Source organism: Haliotis asinina, chromosome 7 (genome assembly GCF_037392515.1).
Source record: "Haliotis asinina isolate JCU_RB_2024 chromosome 7, JCU_Hal_asi_v2, whole genome shotgun sequence".
Lineage (NCBI taxonomy): Eukaryota > Metazoa > Mollusca > Gastropoda > Lepetellida > Haliotidae > Haliotis > Haliotis asinina.
This window is the reverse complement of record NC_090286.1, coordinates 41,622,039-41,645,616: the sequence shown is the minus strand read 5'-3', so window position 1 is coordinate 41,645,616 and position 23,578 is coordinate 41,622,039. Positions and strand designations below refer to the sequence as shown.

General features: G+C 40.2%; 1 protein-coding gene across 1 annotated transcript; it reads left to right on the top strand.

The window, feature by feature from the left end:
• LOC137291698 (patched domain-containing protein 3-like) lies at nt 1–22,681 on the top strand. The gene is made up of 19 exons (XM_067823136.1): nt 1–362; nt 9,092–9,338; nt 9,790–9,863; nt 10,339–10,455; nt 10,709–10,832; nt 11,267–11,364; nt 11,621–11,741; nt 12,177–12,300; nt 12,552–12,724; nt 13,010–13,258; nt 14,548–14,725; nt 15,416–15,538; nt 16,551–16,681; nt 17,119–17,265; nt 17,568–17,693; nt 18,154–18,298; nt 19,343–19,464; nt 19,602–19,769; nt 20,368–22,681. The coding sequence occupies exons 1-19, from the start codon at nt 250–252 to the stop codon at nt 20,548–20,550; spliced, it is 2,763 nt and encodes a 920-aa protein (XP_067679237.1). The 5' UTR covers nt 1–249; the 3' UTR covers nt 20,551–22,681.
• The last annotated feature ends 897 nt before the right edge of the window (nt 22,682–23,578 follow it).

Sequence of the window (23,578 nt, the reverse complement as noted above, 5' to 3'; positions counted from 1 at the left end):
CAATCGATCCGTCTTCAATACATCGTGGTTCCCCTTCACATTGTAAGAGACTGGAACCAGGTCAGCCTCGAGAGAACGAGGTGTCGGAGTGTTGCTATGACAGTGACTCGGCTAATTTGCCTGAGATATCACCTTACCTGTAATAACGTACATCGTGGTGTACTATTGTCTACAGGTGTGCCGAAGCGACCAGGTGTGTCGGCCAGGTCGGAGCGGTGTTTATGGTGAACAGGATCATCATTCTTCAGAATGAATTCTGGAAGCAGGGAACAGTTAGCGAGGGACAAGACTCCCAAGAAGCACGGAATTCTGAAGAGAATTAGCAATGCCATCATCGAGACCCTCGAGAAAGGGTTTTACAAGTAAGTGACTGAAAACTACAATTACACACAACATTCACCACGATGACAGCACGCCATTACCAGCTGTGCTGTTGTATTATTATGTGAATGGTTGAATAAAACGATGGCAAACGATGTATTTATGTAGCTGCCTCATTATTTACATTTCTCTGTTGAAAATTAAGTCACGTTTTCACTGTGATGTTTTCACAAATATTGGGCGTAAACCAGCGGAAATCAATAATCTGCTCTTGTCATTCTTGGGGTTTCCGTATCATGGCAAACAGATCCGATATTAAGTCATTCGTGGTATATATGTGGGTTATACAACACTGAATACAGCGTTTACAAGCTACGGTTGATAACAGAATAACCGTTTCGTAACCGATCGATGTCCTCTTTATTACGCTACTCCCCATTGTTAACAAATAACAGGGTGTTATAACGATGCTTGATGGTATGTTAAAGGCCTGGTTCGTCAGAACTTTAAACTTTACTTGACTACTTTCTTACAATATGGGAGTTTTGAGTGACTCACACCGGGTATCTCAGGCTCACAGCTCAGAGCACATGTTAAGCGTTTTAAACGCGTGAACTCACACATTTCGGGTATCGTGTATCTGACTAGGTCAGTCCTGCTTGGACGCAAATTAACACTCGACCGCATTCATGGGTGGTACTCATGTCCCGTCGGGTTGTTCTCTATTCGCCTACATTTTTAAAACAGCACTTCATGGTCTGTTGACCACAGATTACGCAATGATAAATGAGAGTCAAACCTGTGATCTGAAACTGGACTCTTTTATTTGAAATAAGAAAAAGAGGTATACAGAGTTATAAAATAACTTTATTTATTGATATTAAGTGATATTTAATGTCTTAATGGGGGAAAACATATTAGGAAGACGATTTCCCCAGAATGACTAGGATGTATACATCTAATGCCCAATAGATGTACACAGAGTGTAAATTTAAATATTTTCAATACAATATTACTCAGAATATTTTAACAACTAATATTTATTTACATAATATTGTAATTAGAGAATCACAGTTATGCCCATGTCACTTTGTACACAGGCGCGATAGTCTGTATGGCATCTACTGCTACTGCTAGTTTTGTAAAGGGAATGTGGACAGAACTGTCCCCATGGCTCGGGATACTGGGCGAAGGACAAAAATGATTTAACAGTAGAAAATATATTATTTTAAGTGGGAAAATAACAACTCTCCAAGCATTACCTGCCCGGTAATAAAGCAGAATATTTACGCTATGAGCAGAAAAGGACTTAAATCTTAAAACTTTCACCAGATAAAAAGTGAGATAGAAAAATATTACAAATCATGTAAAAGTATTGCCTTTGCACACAGCGGCCAAGCTAACATGGTAGTACAAAATAGGTAAAAGGTTGCTTATAGGCCATTTATAAAAATAATCACCACTAAATACGGAACGTTCATTCGCCAATGCTTTTCATCTAAACAAACAAACAAACAAACAAACAAACAAACAAATAAATAAATATTGGTTATACTTATGTTCCTACTCCACTAAATATTCCTAAAACAGTCAATCAAGATCACTATAGCCCCGGTCAGGCGGTTTCATTATATGGGTAGGGGTACATGTTTTCATCCTAATTCGTTAGCTTTGGTTTTGTGTTCGATTGGAGGCGTAGGCGAATATAGATGTAGGCGATTAGGCGATCCCGTCACTGTGTCACATCCCCAAGATCGGGATATCAAATCGGATGTAAACAAACAATGTTTGAAATCAAAACGTTTTTTTTTGACAACCTGTGAGAGTTTGTGCTTTTCGGAGCGTGTGAACAGTAAATACCCTATATAGTGAGGACACTGTATATATAGGTAATAGAGTTCTTATAAAAGGTGGCTGGAATTTCAACATTGAAGACCCGAGTATTATGTTTGCTTGGATGAAGTATTTCAGTTAGAGAGGGGTAGCTTCACTTCATACATACATGTACTTAGTTTAGCACCTTCAGGTGTAACGGATTGTTTGTTATTTGGCAGTTGCGCGTGTGCGAGTAATGGCGGTGATAAATATTAAAAATCCTCGCTTATTTGAACTGAACCATTTGGGCACTATTTCGAGTAGTGACCACTGCATGCATCTCAAGCAAAACGCTGTTGTGGTCTCCCTGTAACAAATATACACCCTCGGGATAATATTCTGCACACATACTTGTAGGTCAACGGTAATTCCCAGTAACCAAACGATGTGATAAAAATCGTTTATTCATGTACACAGCGACGTTGCTTGTTTCTCATAATATCAAACACTGGTTTGTCTGGCCCTGACTGGAACATTTACATGTTAGCAATTGATTTAGGCCGTGGGTAGCCTAGTGGTTAGAGCGTTCGCTCTTCACGTTGAAGACCCTGTTTCGATTCCCCACCTGGTACAAGGTGTGAAGCCAAATATCTACACATTGCTGGAATATTTCTAGGGGTGGCGTAAAACTAAACTCTCTCGCTCACCCACAAGTAAATAGTTTTGCATTTGAAAACCTCACTGGGCACTATGGGATTAAGAAGCTTTAGTATGTCAATGTTTTTAAAATAGTTTTGTTTATTCACTTTATAGTTGGACAAGCATTAAAGCGAAACACAACTTACATAGAGACGCTTTATGCATTACATATTCTGCCGTATTATGTGCAGACTAAGTACAAGATCTTGAGTGAGTTTAGTTTTACGCCGCACTCAGCAATATTCAAGTTATATGGCGGCGGTCTGTAAGTACTCGAGTCTAAACCAGATAATCCAGTGATCAACAGCATAAGAATCGATCTGCGCAGTTTGGATCCGATGACATGCAACAGCAAACCTGACCACCCGATCCCGTTAGTCGCCCCTTCCCACAAGCAAAATCGCCATTTGTGGCAAACATGGCTTGCTGTCTAAATCTCAATGAAATGCCAGTAGCTTAGCGCACGATAAAGTCATTACAGTAACATCGCATGCAGGCGATATTTTATTCTGTTCTCTATTAAATGAATCCATAGTGATATTTTGTTTTCAAATTAATATATTTTTCAGTTTGATACACATTTTAAATGCTGATTTGTAGATATTAATACTGGGTTTCAAACCCTTTATGTTTATTACAAATTATGGCGTTTGCCCCAAAACGCACGTGATTGAGTAGGTGGTTGCTGTTGCAGCATGATAAAACGTCAATAGTAAACATTTCATACGTTATACTGAATAATCTGTAAACGAGGTTGATGAATTACTTTCAAACCGTTTGATAGTTGGACATTCAGTATACAAGATAGATGTTCGCACTTACTGAACCACATTATCATTAGCAACCAGTTTTTAATTTTAACCTTAATATTTTATGTCTTTATGTATAAATTTGTATGGAAACTCTGAGCTTTGTATCTCTTTTAGACTGCCTACATTGTATAAATTATATTCCAATTTAAATGAACATTAAGTTCCCTGTCCCATTTAACACAGAAATGAAATAATTACAAAATAAGTTCGAACCTAACTAGTTTTGTTCAAATCATTCCAAGGGGAACATATTGATTATTTTGACTGCTTTTGATATTGTGTTGTTCGTGTAGCCTCTCTCCATTTTATAACCCTGAGAAGAACACGAAATAGATCAAATACCGTACCCCTAACATCAAATTTGAAAATGTAAGGAAATCGTGGTCATCACAAATATCCTTAATGTATATTATTTCATTTTAACCAGTTTGATAAATCAAATACGGGTGTTTACACCGGTCATTTAGCCAAATGTGTGGTGTAAAAACTTCATATATATCCTTGTTCCATCCACTACCTTTAACATATGTATTCCATGCATGTTTCCAAAGAGTGCTTCTTTCAAAACGCTTTTGTGCTGTTTACTAATGTTTGAGCATGATAGCGTATTGAATGGAAGAATGTCTCTTAAAAACTCATAGCATTTAAAATGTGACACGTATCTCTTTAACAAGCAATTTTTATTGAATTAATGAAAGTGTTGACAGCAACCATTCTCACTATCTTCATATTTCCCCATAAGGTTAAATCGCTGTAACTTGTCGGTTTTTTTATCATTCCATATGAACATTTTAAAATTTTTCAAATTTTCATATACACAAATGGTCTTCTTTTCAATGTTTGCTGATAAGGTAATGGATCATCGCGCAGTGCAGCCTCAATGATATTCTGATACACCAAAAGTAGACTTGCGATCATAACGCTGTGTGCACGTTTGCTATGATATATTGTGCGGTGTGTAAAATATACCATTTCTCTGGATCTTGCATCGTTAGTATAGTTGGAGAATGTATCCTGTGTATACGTACCCTACTCTCACGCCCTATCAATGTTCACTACTCTACTGCCGCGGTGTAGCATAGTGGTTCAAACGTTAGTTCGTCACGCCGAAGATTCGGGTTCGACTCCCGACATAGTATAGCGTTTGAAACTTATTTCTGGTGGTCCCCGATATTGATGGAATATTTGCTACAGACGACGATAAGCCAGAGCTACTCATTGTTCTAGGAGTACTAAAGAAACTCGTTGACCAACAAACGAACGTTATATGTTGATCATGTAGAGATCTCGGTGATATTCTTCTCCGTTGTCAAATTTCGAATTATGATTAAAATTACTGAGAATTTAGTGACCTACATATACACTGCCAGAATAACTTTGTTCACGGTGTTGAACACGCCTGCAGGCCATGGGACCATTATTCCCTGATATTTCGAGCAGATATATTTGCTTGACTGATCTTAGCCCGGGATCACACCTTGTATGACCTATTGTTCTGTGTCCATTTTACTACAGATATGAATGAACGTATAGAGATCACAAGGCCTATATTTTTTATTTAATGAATTACACATTGACGTCGTCTATGGGATCCTAAGAGGGCCCACAGGCGCCAAGTGACCGCGAAATGTACATTACACGATCACAATATTTCCCAAATGATATGAATTGTAGCCAAGGAGGGATGTCTATTGTACGTTGGTGACACAAATGTGTGTATATTTATCACTGTCGAATACTGATGACACTGGGTGTCCACGAAAAGATAGGCGTAAGTTCACCCGCCTGTTCACAAACACAAGCAAAGGCAAAGCAACTCATCTATCCATAATAATACCCCATATCAATGTCCAAATTTAAGACGTTCGGCGAGAGGTTAATGTCTTAATTAAGCTTAAACAATACACCGTTGATACTCAGATAACCATAAAATATATTGTAGGTTGTTCTTTGGTCACGAGGAGGGTGCGTATGTACCTTCGATGTATGTTTACGTTGTCTGAGCCCGTAGTGTCGTCTGCAAAATCTAGCAAGGGCCAAGAAAAGATCTGACTCGCATTCCAATAAATAAGTTTTGACAAAACGTTCAACTGTTGTCCCCGTGAATATGGAGAAGGGGATTTACGATCCGATACCCATACTTCTAACAGTTCAAAATTAACATTGAGGTGTTCGGTAAGATAAATATGATGTTCAAGGGTGCCCCGTGGGTTGATGTACCGTCGATGTATGCTTACGGTCTCTGAGTCAGCAACATGGGTATCGGCACCTACACTTCAGCCAAACAGTTCGAATCTTGCATCTTTTTGTTTCCCCCCGCAGGTATTGTCTTATTAAGGCCACCGTGGTCTAGTTCCCCTTCTTAATATTTACAGGGACTATATTTGAACAAATTCACTTGCCTGAGAATGTTGGTTTATTCCTGATCGCAGGAAAGGTTAGCACATGGGTACAATGTGTAAAACCCATTCCTGGTGTCCCTCGTGGCGATTTTGCTGGAATATTGCTATAAGAGGCTTAAACCCAACTAACTCACTCACTCACTCACTCATGATAAACACATGCCGCAACAGAATGAACTATTACCCAAACTAAAATGTCTAAATGTGAATATAAGCAGTATTTTGGCTTCAAGACGCTATAATTTTTTCTCACATTTACAAGTTACACAACCAGCTGTGTCACGTGTTGAGCTGCTCGGTTCGAGAATTTCCTTATCATGGTGGGACTTTCTATATCTGATCAAGGCAACTGTCACGTGTCCATATGTCACGTGGAATATAGAACGGGTCATAAACGTTGTATTCATTACCCAGAGTGACTAAATACAAACACGCATGTAGTTAATGGAATGTTTCACATTATCAAAGGTAAGCGGGTGGTTGAATTACGGTGGAGATGATCGGGTATACCCGTCTACCCGGTGTGTATTCAAGCTGGCAATAAATCACGGTAGAGGAGACACGGGAGGTCGGACCAGTCACATATATTCGATAATACTGGGGACAGAAAACTGGTCTTAGCTGGTACAAAAATACAAAAATAAAAGAAAACCAGACTACATTCATCATCATGTTGTTTGTCCTGTAAAATGTGGGTAAAAGTTGTGCTTGAGTCAAAGATGTTTTAATTGTAAGTTGAGATTCATGTAGTGTAACGTCAAGCGTGACGGGTAAATCTCAATATGGCGTTGGGTGTGCTTATATATTTCTGTTTCTAACAATCACTGACAGGTTTCATTGAACTCCTGTACTCCAAAGACATAAATCAAAGTGTTGGCTTGCACAGAATATTAATTGGTAGTAGAGTAGTAACGCGCCGGCCAGTCTTATCTTATCATCACCCTGGCGGTCACTGCCTTTAAAGCCATTAGTTACAATACGTCTGTTTGATTTCAGTCACGACAGATAATCTGAGCTCCCATGCTCTCCTCACAAGCGACCTCGGGTAGAACCCCACTAAATATTCAGTTCTATAGTTGCATGTGCCGGTTTAGATGTTCTTAAATAGAAGTAGGTTACATTGTCTCCATTCAAGACATTTTTCAACAACACAGATGAACGAAAAACGGGTAGAATTGGTCATCAGACCCAGGCTTGTCGGAGGAGGAGACCAACGAGATGGGATTGTCAGATTTGGTTGACATAAGTCGTCGTATCAAAGTCGTCGTAGATCGATGCTCATGCTGTTGATCACTGCCGTCATTTATTTATGAAACCAGATACATGCTAGTATTATTACAAGATAGAGTACAACACAAAATAAAACAAAGAAGCAGACAAAAACACGAAAAACAAAACAGAACAACAAAACAAAACAAAACGAAAAACATCCAGAGTGAACGTACGTAGTGATGGCACAAACCACAAACATTAACGACAGAGAATATGCCATTAAAAAACGTAGGGGGATATTGGATTTAATAGATTGATAAAATGCAAAATGATGACGCCAACGAGGGCAGAGATGGTGAAATTAAGAGTTCAGGAAAAAAATGACAGTTAATTCCATTCCTTTGGAAATGTGTCATTGGTATGGATATGTATTATTTTTTTCTCATATGCATTGGCGTTAGTTAGAGGCATGCTCGAAAAACGGAATATCCCCTACTTTTTTGAATGGTATATATCCATGAGCGTAGGAACCCCTTTACCGGAAGTACAGGCCATATCGACGCGTGCATCAACATCAGCGCGAATGTTTACGAATGTTACCATGGAAACTATTCAGGAACTGCGTCTAGTAATGACTAAATGTATTTCGTCAGGAATTCTTTTGGAATAATATAACTGATAAAAATATCAGCATGAGAGTGCTTTCCGCTTCCTGTTTCATCCTGTCACGAATGTTATGTGATAATTATCAGATTCGTTTCCTAGGCAACGTTTGATTTAACATCCTGTTCACAGCAGACGGCCACTGTAAACACATTTACGTCAATTAGGTGATTTCGTTGAACAACTGAAGAAAGAAACTCATGCCGTGTGTTGGTTAGTCGAAAATACCCTCCGCTTTGTCTTGAAGAACTGAAAAAGCCGAAGCTATTTCAGTTTCAATATATTTAACTAGTAAATGTTTGTAATTCTCTAACTGTCGTGTCGAACAGGGACGTTCTGTAAAATTATATTTTATGACATGGCTTAGACAACTTGACCTGATTCAACTGTAGTCACGTATCATATATGGCTTCAACGGCCTCCAAGAGACGTTATAAGTATCTGTCTGTCAACCCTAGACGTGGCTGTCTGTTGGGCACCTGAATATTGTTCGTGCTAGCCGATGTTTCTTCTTAATCGACTTCGTTACGTGACACTGTGTAGATGCTCGATCTTGGTTGGAAAATGTACGAACAAAGGGCATCTTATAAAATACAACGAAATTAGACAAACCATAAAAAGCAACAAGAAACAAACAAACAACAACAAAAGCCCCCCAAAGCCCAAAAGAACCTCCTCCCGCTCAAAAAAAAAGAAAAAAAGAGAATAATATGAAATAAATTAAAACAAATAATCAAATTAAATAAATTAAAAAATATAAAAAGTAAAGATAAAAGCAGGGATACTCTATAACATCTCTATATAGGCTCCCTGATAAAAGTAAAGTTAGAAAACAGAATAATAATGATAGGATACAGAAAAACGCCTACCCAGTTTATTTAATAAAGACACAAATCAGGGTCTAACTTGCGACGGGGTGGCCTACTGGCTGGAGTACTCTGTCATCATATCCTAGGCCCGGGTTCGGATGTCAGTATGAGTACAGTATGGACCTCTTTTTTGCTGTTACCCGCTGTGACATTTCTTTAAGTCACATTGCTGAAATATTGTTGAAAGCGGCGATAAACCATACTCACTCATCACTCAATAAACATTCACCACTCCCCCTAACATAAGGTCGTGAATTCAAGTGAATTGTTTTACAATTTAGAGTATTTGTGGTTTCAGACTTGGTTTGAATATCGGAAAGCGGCCATGGATTGTGATGTTGTGCTGTGCCATAGCTTGCGGGCTGGTCGGCATCGGGTTTCTCCGCTTCAACGAAACAACTGACCCCGACAAGCTCTGGATACCTATTGGCGCCGATATCATTAATCAACGGAAATGGGCGACGCAGCAGTTTCCATCTACCTTACGGGTTGCTACAGTCATCGTCACGGGCAACAACCTCCTCACAAGACCATCATTACAAGCGGTATTTGTCTCGTGTATTAATTGTATTGTCGATACCATAAATAAGCAGGTAGCAGGAACTAATTTTAATTCTCTTCTGTGGATCCAGGTGTGTTCAATATACTGGTGATTCACGGTCTCCAAAGTGTCCAGATGTGTGACGTTTTCTTTCGACTTTTGTGAAAGTTGCATGGTTCTTGAGAAAGCTTTGCACATGTGAACTGAGCAGAAAAAGAAACGCAACTTTTGGTCAAAATTTCAAATAAAAGACATAAACATGAACGCTTTTATAAGTTTTCTTTTTCTGAAGTTTGCGCTTCTTTTCCTGTTCAGTATAAATCATATAAAGCTCACCTAACTTGAATATGGCTTCCAGATCAAATACCGACGTGGTATAAGCGACGTGGTATGACATCTTCCTGTTATCCAATACCCCAAGGGTGACCATGATTATTTTCCCTACCTATTTACAGGTGTATTCGATGTATGAATCTGCTTTGAACGCATCCTCAGCAAATGGATACAAGATGACCGATGTATGTCTCAAGTAAGCCATTTAAACCTTTAGCTATGTAACGTTGTCATGGAAACAAACAGCTTTGGATACCTGTACCTCTACATATGTGTTCTGACTTAAAAAATCATAACTGAATCATCCGCAACTTCAAAACACTAATAAAGGTACGGTTAGGCTAAAACGTGATACAATACAGCAATAAAAAACCGAAATAAGTTGGTGTCTTTGATGTTTTGTCTTTGGTAAAAATAAGTACAGTGAGTAAGGTTTATTCGGGCAATATTAAAGCAAGTAAACCGAAATGGGCTTCATACGTTATTTCCACGTGGTGAACGAACGCGGATCATCGCTCCTGGTCTGAATATTATATCCTTGTGTGCATCTCATCTGTGACCAGGTGCAAACCCTCATGACGAAAATTAAATTTTTATATATCAATATATAACTGAGATGACAAGTGCCGTGTATGGCAAATATCAACCCATTAACTCTATTTCTATTACAGGATCGGGGCCAACTGCCGAGTGTCCAGTATACTGGAGCTTTGGTCATTCAACAAATCGACAATTGATGGCCTCTCTCAACAGGACATCTTGGACGATGTTAACACGATTAAATTCAGGTGATATCGATGGATGAATCAGTGAATACTCTAATTACAGCTGAATTGGTTGTAGTGTGCAATTTTCATGACAAATATCCCGTATCTAGCCTTTTCTCTGTTAAATACACCTTAATATAAGCATTTAATTGTAGATAAACTATAAGTACACATGATATAGCGAAATATTGAGTCTATTACTTCCGGTTGATCAAAATGACATTCAACAATTTAGTCTCAGAAGATCGTAACGGTTGCCGCCATGTAATTTCAGCCCTGTTTTCGGCAACGCTCTTGACGTGAAGACTCTTCTGGGCGTACGCACTGAAAACGGAAGTGGGTACATCACTGCTGCAGGGGCGATGACATCTAGCTGGTTTTTACTTGGGGATGACAATGTACGTAGCTTTTGTTAAACTAAATTATCTGTTGATTTGTACTTGTTCATAGCCCGATAGCTATAGGTGTGCTAAATACCTGAAATGATAAAAATGTTTGAGTCAATATATAATAATACTCCATAGAATACAAGAATACCTCGGTTCTGTCTTCTTTCTTAAGTTTATTTCATTTAATGGGATGGTATGTTGTACTCCAAGTATGCAGCTCAAAGGAATTAGATGCTGGACCACCCCTTTCCTTCAAGGTGCTGTGTCCATACCTGTCTGCAGCTGAAGGATTCAGGCGGTCCTCTACTAACTGCATGTAGTAATGTCCTTGGTAGAGTTTCAGCTGCCTTACATTTTTATCAATAATTGGTTCACTCAATAAATAAATAAAATAAATGATATAACTGTTTGGTTGTTTCCACACTTGACCATTGTTTATACAGATAAAGGCAAGGACAGAGGACTGGGAACTTCAACTGATAGAAATAGGAAAGAACGGGCACTCCGACTTGACTGGATCGTACGTCTTCACAAGAAGAAGGTACGTTGACCTCTCGCAGTTACCCCGTGGTGGGAGTCGGTGGCCATGTGGTAGTATGCATTGATACGTAGGAGTGGGACAGTAATTTTAATAATCTTTCCCTACTTTTAGCAATATTCCGGCAATATCACGACGGTGGACACCAGAAATGGGCTTGAGGATACCACAATGTTACAGAAATCGTATTCTATAAATTACAACATTATATATTACTCTGGTTGAGAAGGTGAGTATACTGAGAATTGCTGTATTATAGTTTCAGTGATGAAGGCGGTAACGCCATCCAGGGTGATGTCACGCTGCTGTCAGCTGGTTATTTTATCCTCATCATCTTCGTCATCACCGTCCTCGGCAGATTCAACCTAGTGGAGCAGCGGGTACATAATTTATCTCTCCATAAGCATCACATCGTAGAACTGTTATTGTCGGTTTCCATTACGTTCTCATACAAATCACTTTGCTCCAAGAAATGCTATAATATGTAGTTCGCAGTGGGCCAAAGGTAACACAACAAGACAGATTGACTTTGTGTTGTGATTTCAAGGGCCCCAGTTCTCTTGATTTTCAATGTCATATTGGGTTTATCAAAGTGACTAACACATGCGACCATCGCCAGTCGTAAACATTTACCCGACACGTACGTCATGGAGTAAATGAAACACGGTTCGAATCGGATCGGAACAAAACTCACTCACTCACACACTTGTCCATACAGTTACACGTCACCTTAACAAAAGTCATGACAGTCTCTCTGACTGAACATACCCGGTGCATATGAGCTTTAATGAATTGATGTGTTCACGTTTTAACAGATTGGTCTGGCGTTCGCGGGCATCCTATGCGTTGGACTGTCCATTCTGGTGTCCTTTGGTCTGGCGTCCCTCGTGGGGGCTGAGTATGGTCCTCTACACTCCATCCTGCCCTTCCTACTGCTAGGTAGGTGACCCAATTACCAGCATCAGTGTCATCATGCCTCATTATATACTGAACAGGAAAGGAAACACAACGCTGTTTTCTTGTCAAGCTTTTACCTAAAAGAAATTATCATGAGTGCTTAATCTTATGAGATTTCATTTTTAATATTGCTAAGAGCGGCGTAAAACCATACTCACTTATTCACTCACCAGTCATTACGACATGAAATGAGAGTATCTTTTTAAGTGTGTACCTGTTTTCACGCCATGCAGGTATTGGTGTTGATGACATGTTTGTGATCATCGGCGCCCTGAACAACCTGACGCCAGAAGAGATGGACTTGGAAATCCCCGAGAAGGTCGGTCGGGTACTAAGACACGCTGGGGTCTCGGTCACGGTTACCTCCCTTACCGACATCGTCGCCTTTGCCATTGGTGCGTCGACGGTGAGTTTAATATGCCTGATATAACAAGAAAGTATGTCTCTCCAGCTTAACACGTTTCATTCATCTCTCCATTCAGTGGTCCCTTTCGATAATTCTTTTCTAATTCGCATGATATGCTCTACTCGGTTCGGATTATTTTTAGATCATAGAAATACTTTTTAAAACACAATGAAACAAGAGACTGTGTACGTTGTCTTTGCTTTTATTGAAAAAAATGAAACGAAAGCTTACAAATTCATCGTATCCGTGTTTTTGACAGTTTGTTGTATTTATGTGGACTTCCAGATTCTTCCGGCTTTGCGGTCGTTCTGTATATTTGCGGCCTTCGGCATCCTCGGGCTCTACGTCATGCAGACAGTGTTCTTCACCGCCTGTCTAACAGTGGACCTCCACCGAATGTCAGGGATGAGAGATGCTTGCTGCTGCTGCTACAAACACAAGAACTGGAGCCCCAACAAGTGTAGCCAGACTGAGCTCATCCCGCTGTTCTTCAAGAAGCTGCTTGGACCGATCTTGTCTAAGCTGCCGGTCAAGGTATATATCCAGGAACAGTCTCTACTGTACCTTAATCTTGTGTCTTTTCAGTAGAAATGTTCAACTAGGCGTTACACATGTACCTGAGATTGGTAATATGGTAATATGATGACCTCAAAACGGAAGCAAGTATTTAAGTTGTTTTATTTATTTTCTGTTGGAATTTGATACGGATGTTGTGTAATAAATTTTAACGACAAATTTACTTGTGACCTTACTCGTATGTGAGGTGACCATTTGTGATCAAGTGTTATTCCGGGACAAGCTTTTCTTGGGGTTTACGGAAACGGAAGGATGGTGATAATATGAGATAACCACTTTGGGGAAGTGTTATTAAGGCTAACAGGGTTATCTCCCTTGCAACTCTGTTTGGCAGCACGACCTGAACAGCTCGTAGCGTAAAAGATTTTGGTTCACAGATTTCGTTTCTTTTTATGTTACTTGTCCATGTTTTGTATGTACATAAGTTGAAGAGAAAGCCTAGGGGATATATATGAGTGTACTAATCTGATATTGCGCCTTGTTTCAGATAAAGCGTTAATCTCATTCTAGTTGCCTCAGATTATCTCACTGTTACTTGCTGTGGTAATCCGCTGTCCGTTTAATTGTATTAACCTGCCAGTTGGTCCTGTAGCTTACTTCTTTCTGTCCAACTGGCAATGACAGACGTTAGCTGTGCCTCAACGAAACAGGTCTTTGAATATGGATTTAATATCGTAAATGGGAAACGGTTGCAGTTTTTATAGACAACTCTCCAAAACCTGAGCCACTGATGTTTTTACTCTTCTCATAAAAACCTGTTTTGTACATTGTACAAATTTAGGCGAATTTAGGTAAATGTGTTTACAAGCATTTACTTATGAACATTGTCAATTCCCGAACTGGAGGTGTTTTAATGGTTAACTTGGATCACATCGTATTATATTTGAATCCCATATTCACTCACTCACCTACTCATTCACACACTCACTCACTCATGGGCGGTGGAATGGCCTAGTGTTTAAGACGTTCCCCGTTATGCTGAAGCCCCTAGTCCGATTCCCCACATGGGTACAATTGGAGTATTGTTAAAAGTGGCTTAAAACTAAACTAATTAACTCACTCAAAATACGATATCAGAATATATAAGAAATCGTACTCTTGGCCTTGTCATTGGGGGAGTGAGGATCAGCATAGGTGAACAGCAGTCTATGAACTGAAGAGGCCGAACACTTGGAGACATTGTTGACATTGGAGTTCAGCAACACGCCACAGTGTCCCGGTAATGTGAGAGTTGTCTCCCTTCCCAGATCGTTGTGCTGATACTGACGTTGGGGATATTCGCTGCCAACATCTATGGCCTCATCAACCTGAAGCAGGACTTCGACTCAGCCTGGTTCCTGCCGTCAGATGGATACGCTTTCAAATTCTTTGAGGCTCAAGACAAATACTTCCCTGACGACGGTGCCGATGGCTACATCTACTGTCGTATGTTATTAATGTGTTGACAATACATGGTATTAACACAGTGACTTATGTCGACCATATCATGAGACAAAGTTTGATTGAAATGATAATATTTATGAATTTGAAACATCGAATCCGATTTTTATCAGTTTTGATGAAAGTGTGATTACATGTACCTTAAATTTGGGAAATACGTTTCAATCTCTTTGCTGTCAGTGTCTCATTTTGTCGCAATCTCACACATGGCTGTCAGTGTCTCATTTTGTCGCAATCTCATACATGGCTGTCAGTGTCTCATTTTGTCGCAATCTCATACATGGCTGTCAATCTCTCAGTTTGTAATAGTCTCATACATGACTGTCAATATCTGTTTCTGATAGTCTCATACATGGCTGTCAATGTCTCAGTGTGTCGCAATCTCATACATGGCTGTCAATCTCTCAGTTTGTAATAGTCTCATACATGACTGTCAATATCTGTTTCTGATAGTCTCATACATGTCTGTCAACGTCTGTCAATTAACCTTGCCCCAGATTTTCGATGCTCTCATGGCGCTAAGATCGTCGTAAGGTGATGTTAATGTATGGCACTTACGACAATCTTAGCACTAAGGCAGCTTCGGCACTAAGGCAGCTTCGAAAATCTAGGCCCTGTAGCCAAAGTATGTAGAAACTTGTATAAAATCACTGGAGCTGTTATATTTGTTTTCAGCCAACTTGGACTACTATGCCAATAAGGATAAGCTAAAACAGTTGTATGATACGGTCAGCTCACACCCCTACACATATAACGGCACTGTGGACAGCTGGTATGAGGCTTACAGAGTAGCACCTGGTGAGCGATAGCCTGAACACACCCTTATCTAGGGGTCATCACGTCCCCATTCACATCAAGTATTAGAGTATTTTAATCTGCTGGTGTTCTTGAACCCATTAAAGGAAAGGACAAACAATTTACTTGATAAAGCGTTCGGTGTTACATGAACAGAAAAAAACCCCAAAATGTATATCTGTATATGAATACACCCGGCACCCATTCGTTGTTACTTTCAAATTAGATTGTTCGGAGCTTCGCTAAGGCTAAAAAAATGAAATGTTTCTCTGGCGTCAGCGCGTCACTTTTGTTTGTGCGCGTAAAATGATTTTTGACTTGGCCGAGCCCCGAGTATCCATTTGTCCACTATAAGAGTGAGAGTCTGTAAGAAAGAGTGTGACTTAGTCCACGACTCATTATTACATCTTAAACTTCCCAAGCTGTATTATTTTCTGAGAAAAAAAACCCAGAATGTGTTCCTCCCTCGTCACTTTTTTCTTTATCAATAATTAAAAATGAAGTCCCTCGTTTGTGCCCGAGAAACATTTGATATTTTATGCAGCCTTAGGCTTGCCCTCACTCACTGAAAGGAGCCTGGCATAGATGAGGGCACTGAACGTCTTCTACACACACCAACACACACGTACTGTGTGGACAAACGGTCGTTCTCTGGAGATAGATGCTTATCAACAAGACTCGCCTCTCACCATGTAGCTGAGTGACTGAGTTGCGTTTTATGCCGCACTCGGCGATATTCCACCTATAAATAATCAAGTCTGGATCAGAAAATCCAGTGATCAGCAGCATGAACATCGATCTTCGCAAATGGGAACCGATGACATTTGCCAAACAAGTCAGAGAACCTGATCGCCCTATCCTGCCAGTCGCCTTTTACGACAAGCATGGGTTACTAAAAATAGTTCTAACTAGGATCTGTACGTGTCATCTATATATAGCTGAGAAACTGCTGGTGTGACTTATATAATGGTTTAACTCATTCACTCACATAGAAAATGTCATTAATGTTTTGTAGTGGTCGGCAATGTTACTGATGAGGCTACGTTTATCCAGTCAGTATTCGACTGGGCCCACCTTCCGGCCAACAGCAGGGTTCTGAGAGACATCAAGTTCACGAACGCTTCAGGAATAGCTACCGATATTGAGGTATGCCATTTGTATAAAATTATAAAATTTAATACTAACTGGCATTTGCATGTTGAATCCAAGAGCGTGTTGGGCGTGATCGGTAGGAGGTGGAGTGGAGATCGTGCCTGTTAGACAGGTTTTCCTTCACACACATTTTCAGGACAACCAGCAAGAAGTCTTTAACCATCCTAGTCTCTATCTAAGTCTCTACACTGCCATGATTAACATAGCCATAACATTTTGTGTTTATTTCTCTTGGCGTGCCGAAACTTATGATAATGAATTAGATCCTGTTTCGTCCTGAAATGTTTCTTGATTTATACCCAATATAAAAGCCCTGCTTCATTTCGGACCGTCCGCCACATGCACCTGACAAGATGTGATATTTGACTGAAAATGCTGCGAAACCACGTTTACAGACTGACATGCTATATCAATACTGTTATCTACTGCAGGCGACAAGGATCGCCTTCCAGCACATTGACTTCCCCGACTCCCAGTCCGAGGTGAAGGCCATGGACACCATCAGGGAAGTCATCTCCAGCATACTTCCCAGCTGCTTTCCCTACTCCAGGCGGTATCAAGGCTGGGAGACCAACAAGGTGAGCTAAATGCCAGAAAGCACTAAGACATCTCAGTATTGCGTCTGTGTTTGTGTTAAAGTATAACTGTTATGAACATTGTAGCGATAAGATTGCTTTGTGTGACCGTCCCCAGTTGTATTACAGTATCAAATTTGCCCGCTTGAGTTTTGTCCAACTAGTACACATCTCATTTTGGGCTAGTGGTTTATGTAGTGTAGTTAGGTTAGGGTAGAATATAACTAATCCTCATAGATTCTAAGAGGCCCTAGACCAGGAGACCACAGGCCTTGTGTGAATGGTTGTGTTATCATCTCCCCCAGGTGATCCAGCTGGAACTGTACAGGAACTTGGGTCTGGCTTTTGCCTGTGTGTTTGTCGTTACTCTCATCCTCATCGCTAACTTCCTCACCAGCATCCTCGTCTTTACCTGCGTCACCTTCACTCTGGTGAGTACAGAAACTTCATCTTTAGCTGCCTTACTTCACCTTATATCGAGGTCAATACTCTCCTATTTACCTGAGTCATATTCGCCCTGGTGAAGATATACAAAAACTTGTCTTTACCCTTGTCACCGTTACCCTCGTGAGTACAAAGACCTTGTCTTTACCTGCGTTACTTCACCTTACTGTGGTCAATACTCTCCTCCTTACCCGAGTCACATTCACACTTGTAAATATAAAAAAAAAACTGTCTTCGCCTGCGTCTCGTGAGTACAAAAACATCATCTTGACCTGTGTCACTTCACCTTATTGATGTCAATACTCTCCTCTTTACCTGAGTCACATTCACCCTGGTGAATATGAAAACCTGCGTCACCTTTACTCTGTAATCGACATGGTGAAGACTATAATTATCTCACTGCACACGTTGATGTAACTGGTACATTCTCCCACCTTTACTTTTCAGGTGAATGTCGGTGGCTGCATGTACTTCTGGGGACTCACCATAGACACGGTGACAAGCATCATCCTCATCCTTGCGATCGGTCTTGCTGTTGACTACTCCGCTCACATAGGACATCAGTTCATGACAATCAGGGGAACCAGACAAGGTAAGGCACCACTCCATGATAACCAGGGGAAACATTAAGTGTAAGACATCAATTCATGCCAGTCTGGAGAAACATACAGTTGCAGGACATCACTTTATGCCAGTCTGGGAAAACATACAGTGTAGAACATCACTCTTGACTGGTGGGGAAACATACAGTTGTAGTACATCACTTCATGCCAGTCTGGGGAAACATACGGTACAAGACATCACTCTTGACAGTTGGAGAAACATACGGTGTAGGAGATCACTTCGTGCAAATCTGGAGAAACATACAGTTGTCGGATATCACTTTATGCCAGTATGTGGAAACGGGAAACATACAGTATAGGACATCACTCTTGACAGTTGGGGAAACATACAGTTGTAGGACATCACGTCATGCCAAACTGGGAAAACATACCATATAGTACATCACTCTTGACAGTTAGGGAAACATTCACTGTAGGACATCACTTCATGTTAATCTGGAGAAACATACAGTTGTAGGCCATCACTTTATGCCAATCTGTGGAAACATACAGTATGACACATCACTCTTGACATTTGGGGAAACATACAGTTGTCGGACATCACTTCATGCCAACCTGGCGAAACATACAGTTGTAGGACATCACTCTTGACAGTTGGGGAAACATACAGTTATAGGACATCACTTTATGCCAATCTGGGGAGACGCACAGTATAAGACATCACTCTTGACATTCAGGGAAACACACAAAGTAAGACATCAGTGAACTTAAACAGGAAATATACAAGGCAGGTAGTGTTATAGACTGATCTGTCCAAATGGTCCATAACGACCATCGAGATTTTTTTGTTTTACCTAACGATGGGTCCAGAAGAGGTCCTAAACTGTTGTAAGCAAGAATACAAAGAAGATGTAACCCAGATAAATATGTTCATCAACACTAGCAGGCATAATGGGAAGAACCAACTCCACAAGAAATCACCACTAATGTCAGCTCCCATGGTTCAGATTAACCTTAACTTGTGGAGGTATGATGATCTTGTACTCACTCATGATCCACGGGGTCGGTTTCAGAGCGGATGATGGAGACACTGACCGAGATGGGCCCGCCAGTGTTTAACGGTGGCTTTAGCACCTTCCTCGCCTTCATTCTACTTGTGGCCAGCAACAGCTATGTCTTCACGACATTCTTCAAGGTTCGTACAACGACCGATGCTCCATGTCAGAGGCTTCATCACTGAAATCCAGAACATGCCTTTGAAGAAGTTGATCTAGAACCCGTTTTATTATTTCATAAAAACCGTACACGTGTTGGTTCCTTCTTTCACTGCAGGTGTTCCTCCTCGTTGTCTGTTTCGGGCTGTTCCATGGATTGATCTACCTCCCCGTCGTGCTCAGCTGGATAGGTCCAAGTCCCTATCTGTCTGCTGACCACGACTACCATCCGAATGAGGCAGAAGTAAACCCTGCCTTCAAATCCGGATACATCAACCGAGGAGCTGTAAGTCTATTAATACACTGTATGGTAATTATACATCTTCTGTGTCAGGCACAGTAGGGTGAATATCTTGAATACCAGTAGACATTTGAATTTGAAACACCCAGGGCAGACCAAGGAGTAAGTGGCCAATAGAGGTACTAATTAAATGGACCACAGAAACATTTGTCTTACATCAGAAAATGCCCCATACTGAACAGCGAAAGAAACGCACTTTCCGGAAAAAATGAACTCTCAAAAGTGAGCATTCACGTTTATGTCTTCTATTTGGAAACAGCCAGAGTAGCTGGTCAGTATATTTACCGATCTGATTGACTCGGTTAATGGATCAGATTCGGTTGAAAAGTATATAAACCATAAAATTCAATAGTTGAACAATATAAGCCGTCTGGCATCAAATTTAGTTACAGTAGAGTAACTTCACCTTCTGCAGTCAGGATCCGCCGGTTGTGATCCTCGTTTTGTCACCACAGTGACTGTGCCCATGGGCTTTGATGAAGGAGAACAAGTGTTACGATCGGAGTTTCCGGAGACATAAGGTGACATGTTAAATAACATCTGTATACATTGAATAATGTTGATATGCTTGTATACCTTTCAGGTAAGCATTGGGCCACCGCCCCCGGAACCTCCTCCCGACTACGATAAACCAGCCATGAACGGCTTCCCCAAGAGGGTGACCCCCAATGGCATATCTCCATACACGAGCAGTCCTCCCATTCCCCCTCCAGACTACACCCCGCCAATGTCAGCACGGAGATCTATACCACGTGTAAGCATGTGATTGGCCAGGATGGGCAGAGGACATTCACGTGCTATTTGTTTTATCAATATCTTTGGTGTGAATGCAATCTGTATAACTGCATCTTCAGAGTGGTAGCAGTGAAAGTGCTCTTAACCATTCACTCAAATGACATATGGACGATGTCATTACGGCTGTTTACTAACAAGATCGCCATAACCGAAACCGTTTTGCGGAAGATACCAATGAGCAAAGAGTGACGACAGTTGTGTATATTGCATGACATCATGTCAGGTGTATCTGGAGTCATGTTTTCTGTGATATGTGTGATTCTTGCCGTTTTGTTGATGTGCAGAACAGATGTTCTGCATGTTCATCACAGCAGCTACTGTACAGTGCATAGTAACGGACTACTATTTCAGGACATCCGTGCATTTATTAGAAAAGCGCATAGGTGATTGCTAACCATTTGACCTTGTTCGATTCGGGGTCTCCTTTCACAAAATCCTAAGGTGGTCGTAAGTCACTAAGGTGACCTTAGTGTAATATGCTGTGTCAGGACGTCTGTGCATTTACTAGAGAAATGCACGGGTGATTGCTAACCGTTTGATCTTGTTCGATCCTGGGCCTCCTTTCACAAAAAGGACAGAGATGGTCGTAAGTCACTAAGGTGACCTTAGTATCATATTAAAGAATTGGAGTCAAGGTTAACCTTATATAAAGGTTACTTCGTGAAAGAATCCTCTGGGCGATAATATCAAAACGATAAGTCTTTGTCCATTTCAGGAGATATAGTTATCACTTATACAATTCGTGAAGTAAAACTGATTAATTATGTTTCATGACACGTCTAGAGATGGCATGTAAATATTTCCCCCCTGGTAATATAATTTCAAAATGTGATTGACAAACGTACAAATGTCAGTGTCGTGAACATTGGGATCCGATGATGCTGCTACTGGTAAGAATAGCAGTTTGGGTGATTTAACCTTACAATGTCGATTTCACTATTAGATATAGTGATCTCGTTGTGAAATGGCTATAAGCATGACAACGTTATATGGTCGACTTCCTGGCTATACTGAACCCATGCTGATGGGGGTAAATAAATATACCATCCTTATTTATGTCTATTTTATGAAGGGATCGTGTGGCGGTATTTGAAATATAACTACCCTATAACATGATGATTGACCATCTTGTACAAATACATAAGTTACCTAAAACTTAAACATGTATATTATCGAAATTAACATGATCAGGCCCACTATAAATCCCAGAGGAAACATACATTGACTGAATTGATTTGAAACGTCAATTCGGGTTCGCACTTCACGAGAGCATTTATTAAACATTTCCAAAAAAACAGGTAGCTGTATATATAAAATTATTCAAATCTTTTTATGCATGATATCCCTGATCAGAACTACTATGCCTCGTCAAATGTGCTTCGTACTTGTGACATTAGTCGGTGTAAGTTCAAAGACGTGTAGAGAGATAAAAATAGACGAAATGATCTATTTAACATACGTCCCCTATTACACGGGGTAATCACCCACTTGACAAAGACAGCGAATCCTCCTCAATCACTGGCAGCGCTGATTCAGAAGCAATTAACATGTATTTGTGTCAGCCCAGTGGGGTCTCTCGTCCGTTTCCATGGGTTTGGGATAATGACAGTCTTGTATATGTGTAAACTGTCTCTGTAAATATTTGATTCAAAGTTTGATATTGTTACGAATCTCATGTTGACTTTTCGCGTTGAACTTTCTGAATTTTTTTTTTCTGAATAAGTTTTGTCACAGAATCCTACGGGTAGGGAATATGCAAACGTTATTTACAGACTATTCATTGTTTCCTTGTCGAATTATTTTAATTAATTACATTTAATTTAATTTAAATGGTGACATTATGGAGAGAACGATTGCGGTAGACGTGATTAATTTGCGGTGTTATATTAAGGGCTGGCCCCTTAATTTTAGTTCCTTTTGAATACTTGCCATTTTCTTTTCTTGGTACTTTCCAGCGACATACTTGCTGGTGGCAGGACATATATTCCTATTTCATTCACATCTACAGTTTTTACGAGAGACATTTTTCAAGAACATTTGTAAGTAGAATATTATCATGACACTAATGTTGCATGAACCAGTAATTAAAGGATTTACAGAATGTATATTATGGCGTTTTTTTCAAATTGTTTCGAAAACATGAATCTTGATTATTAAATCGTCGTCGTCGTCATCATCATCATCGTCGTCGTTGCCATCATCATCGTCGTCATCGTATTCGTTGTTATCGCTTCTTACAAAAACGTGTTTTTGTGTTTCTATGTGGTTGAAACATATGCTGAACAGCGAAAGAAACAAAAACATGAAATCTGATAAAAGTAAGCGTTCACGTCTTCTATTGAATAAACCAACTGAGTTGTGTTTCTATTGCTGTACAGTATATTTTGAATCACGAAGGTGCTTATGTGTCAGTAAACACACATGCGTTATCTTGTTCAGTGTGTACATTCCACTCAACACGACGGGACATAACTCTAGGTATGGTTGGTATTAGGTTAGGTTAATGGGATCTGAGCTCTCCTCGCTACGATTTGACTCAGCCAGCTTCAGTCTAACGAATCGTGTCAACACACGGCAGGTATTTAGACATCAGAATTGTTCTTTTGTGTCTCCTGGTCAATAGGGGTCCAATGGTAGATGTGTTCGACTCTCACAGAAAACTTTGGTGCAGTTCCCTTCATGCTCTAACTGTTGTGTACGTATATAATTGTTGATGAATAACACAAAGAGGCCTAGGATAATGTGTACACAGGCAAGACTACAAAGAAAATTAGAATATGCCAGTGACCATGGCATATTTCAGATATTTAAGTGATCAAAAACTTTGACAAGCGAAGTTATTGTAAAGGACAACAATAGTTGAACAGTTGTGTCAGTATGTGCTTCATTCGTATTACAATACCTGCAAAACCAAGCAAACCAAGAAGAGTAGGCTAAACGTATTCTTCAAACATTTGGCGTCATTTAGAAAAAATCAAGATTCAAAATGCACTGTACTC

Bases quoted from the DNA above. Each gene is read 5' to 3' on its own strand.
- LOC137291698 (XM_067823136.1), top strand. From the start codon at position 250: ATGAATTCTGGAAGCAGGGAACAGTTAGCGAGGGACAAGACTCCCAAG. The intron at 9,864-10,338 runs GTAAGCCATTTA...TTTCTATTACAG, and splicing joins ATGACCGATGTATGTCTCAA to GATCGGGGCCAACTGCCGAG. The intron at 17,694-18,153 runs GTGAGTACAGAA...TTTACTTTTCAG, and splicing joins CCTGCGTCACCTTCACTCTG to GTGAATGTCGGTGGCTGCAT.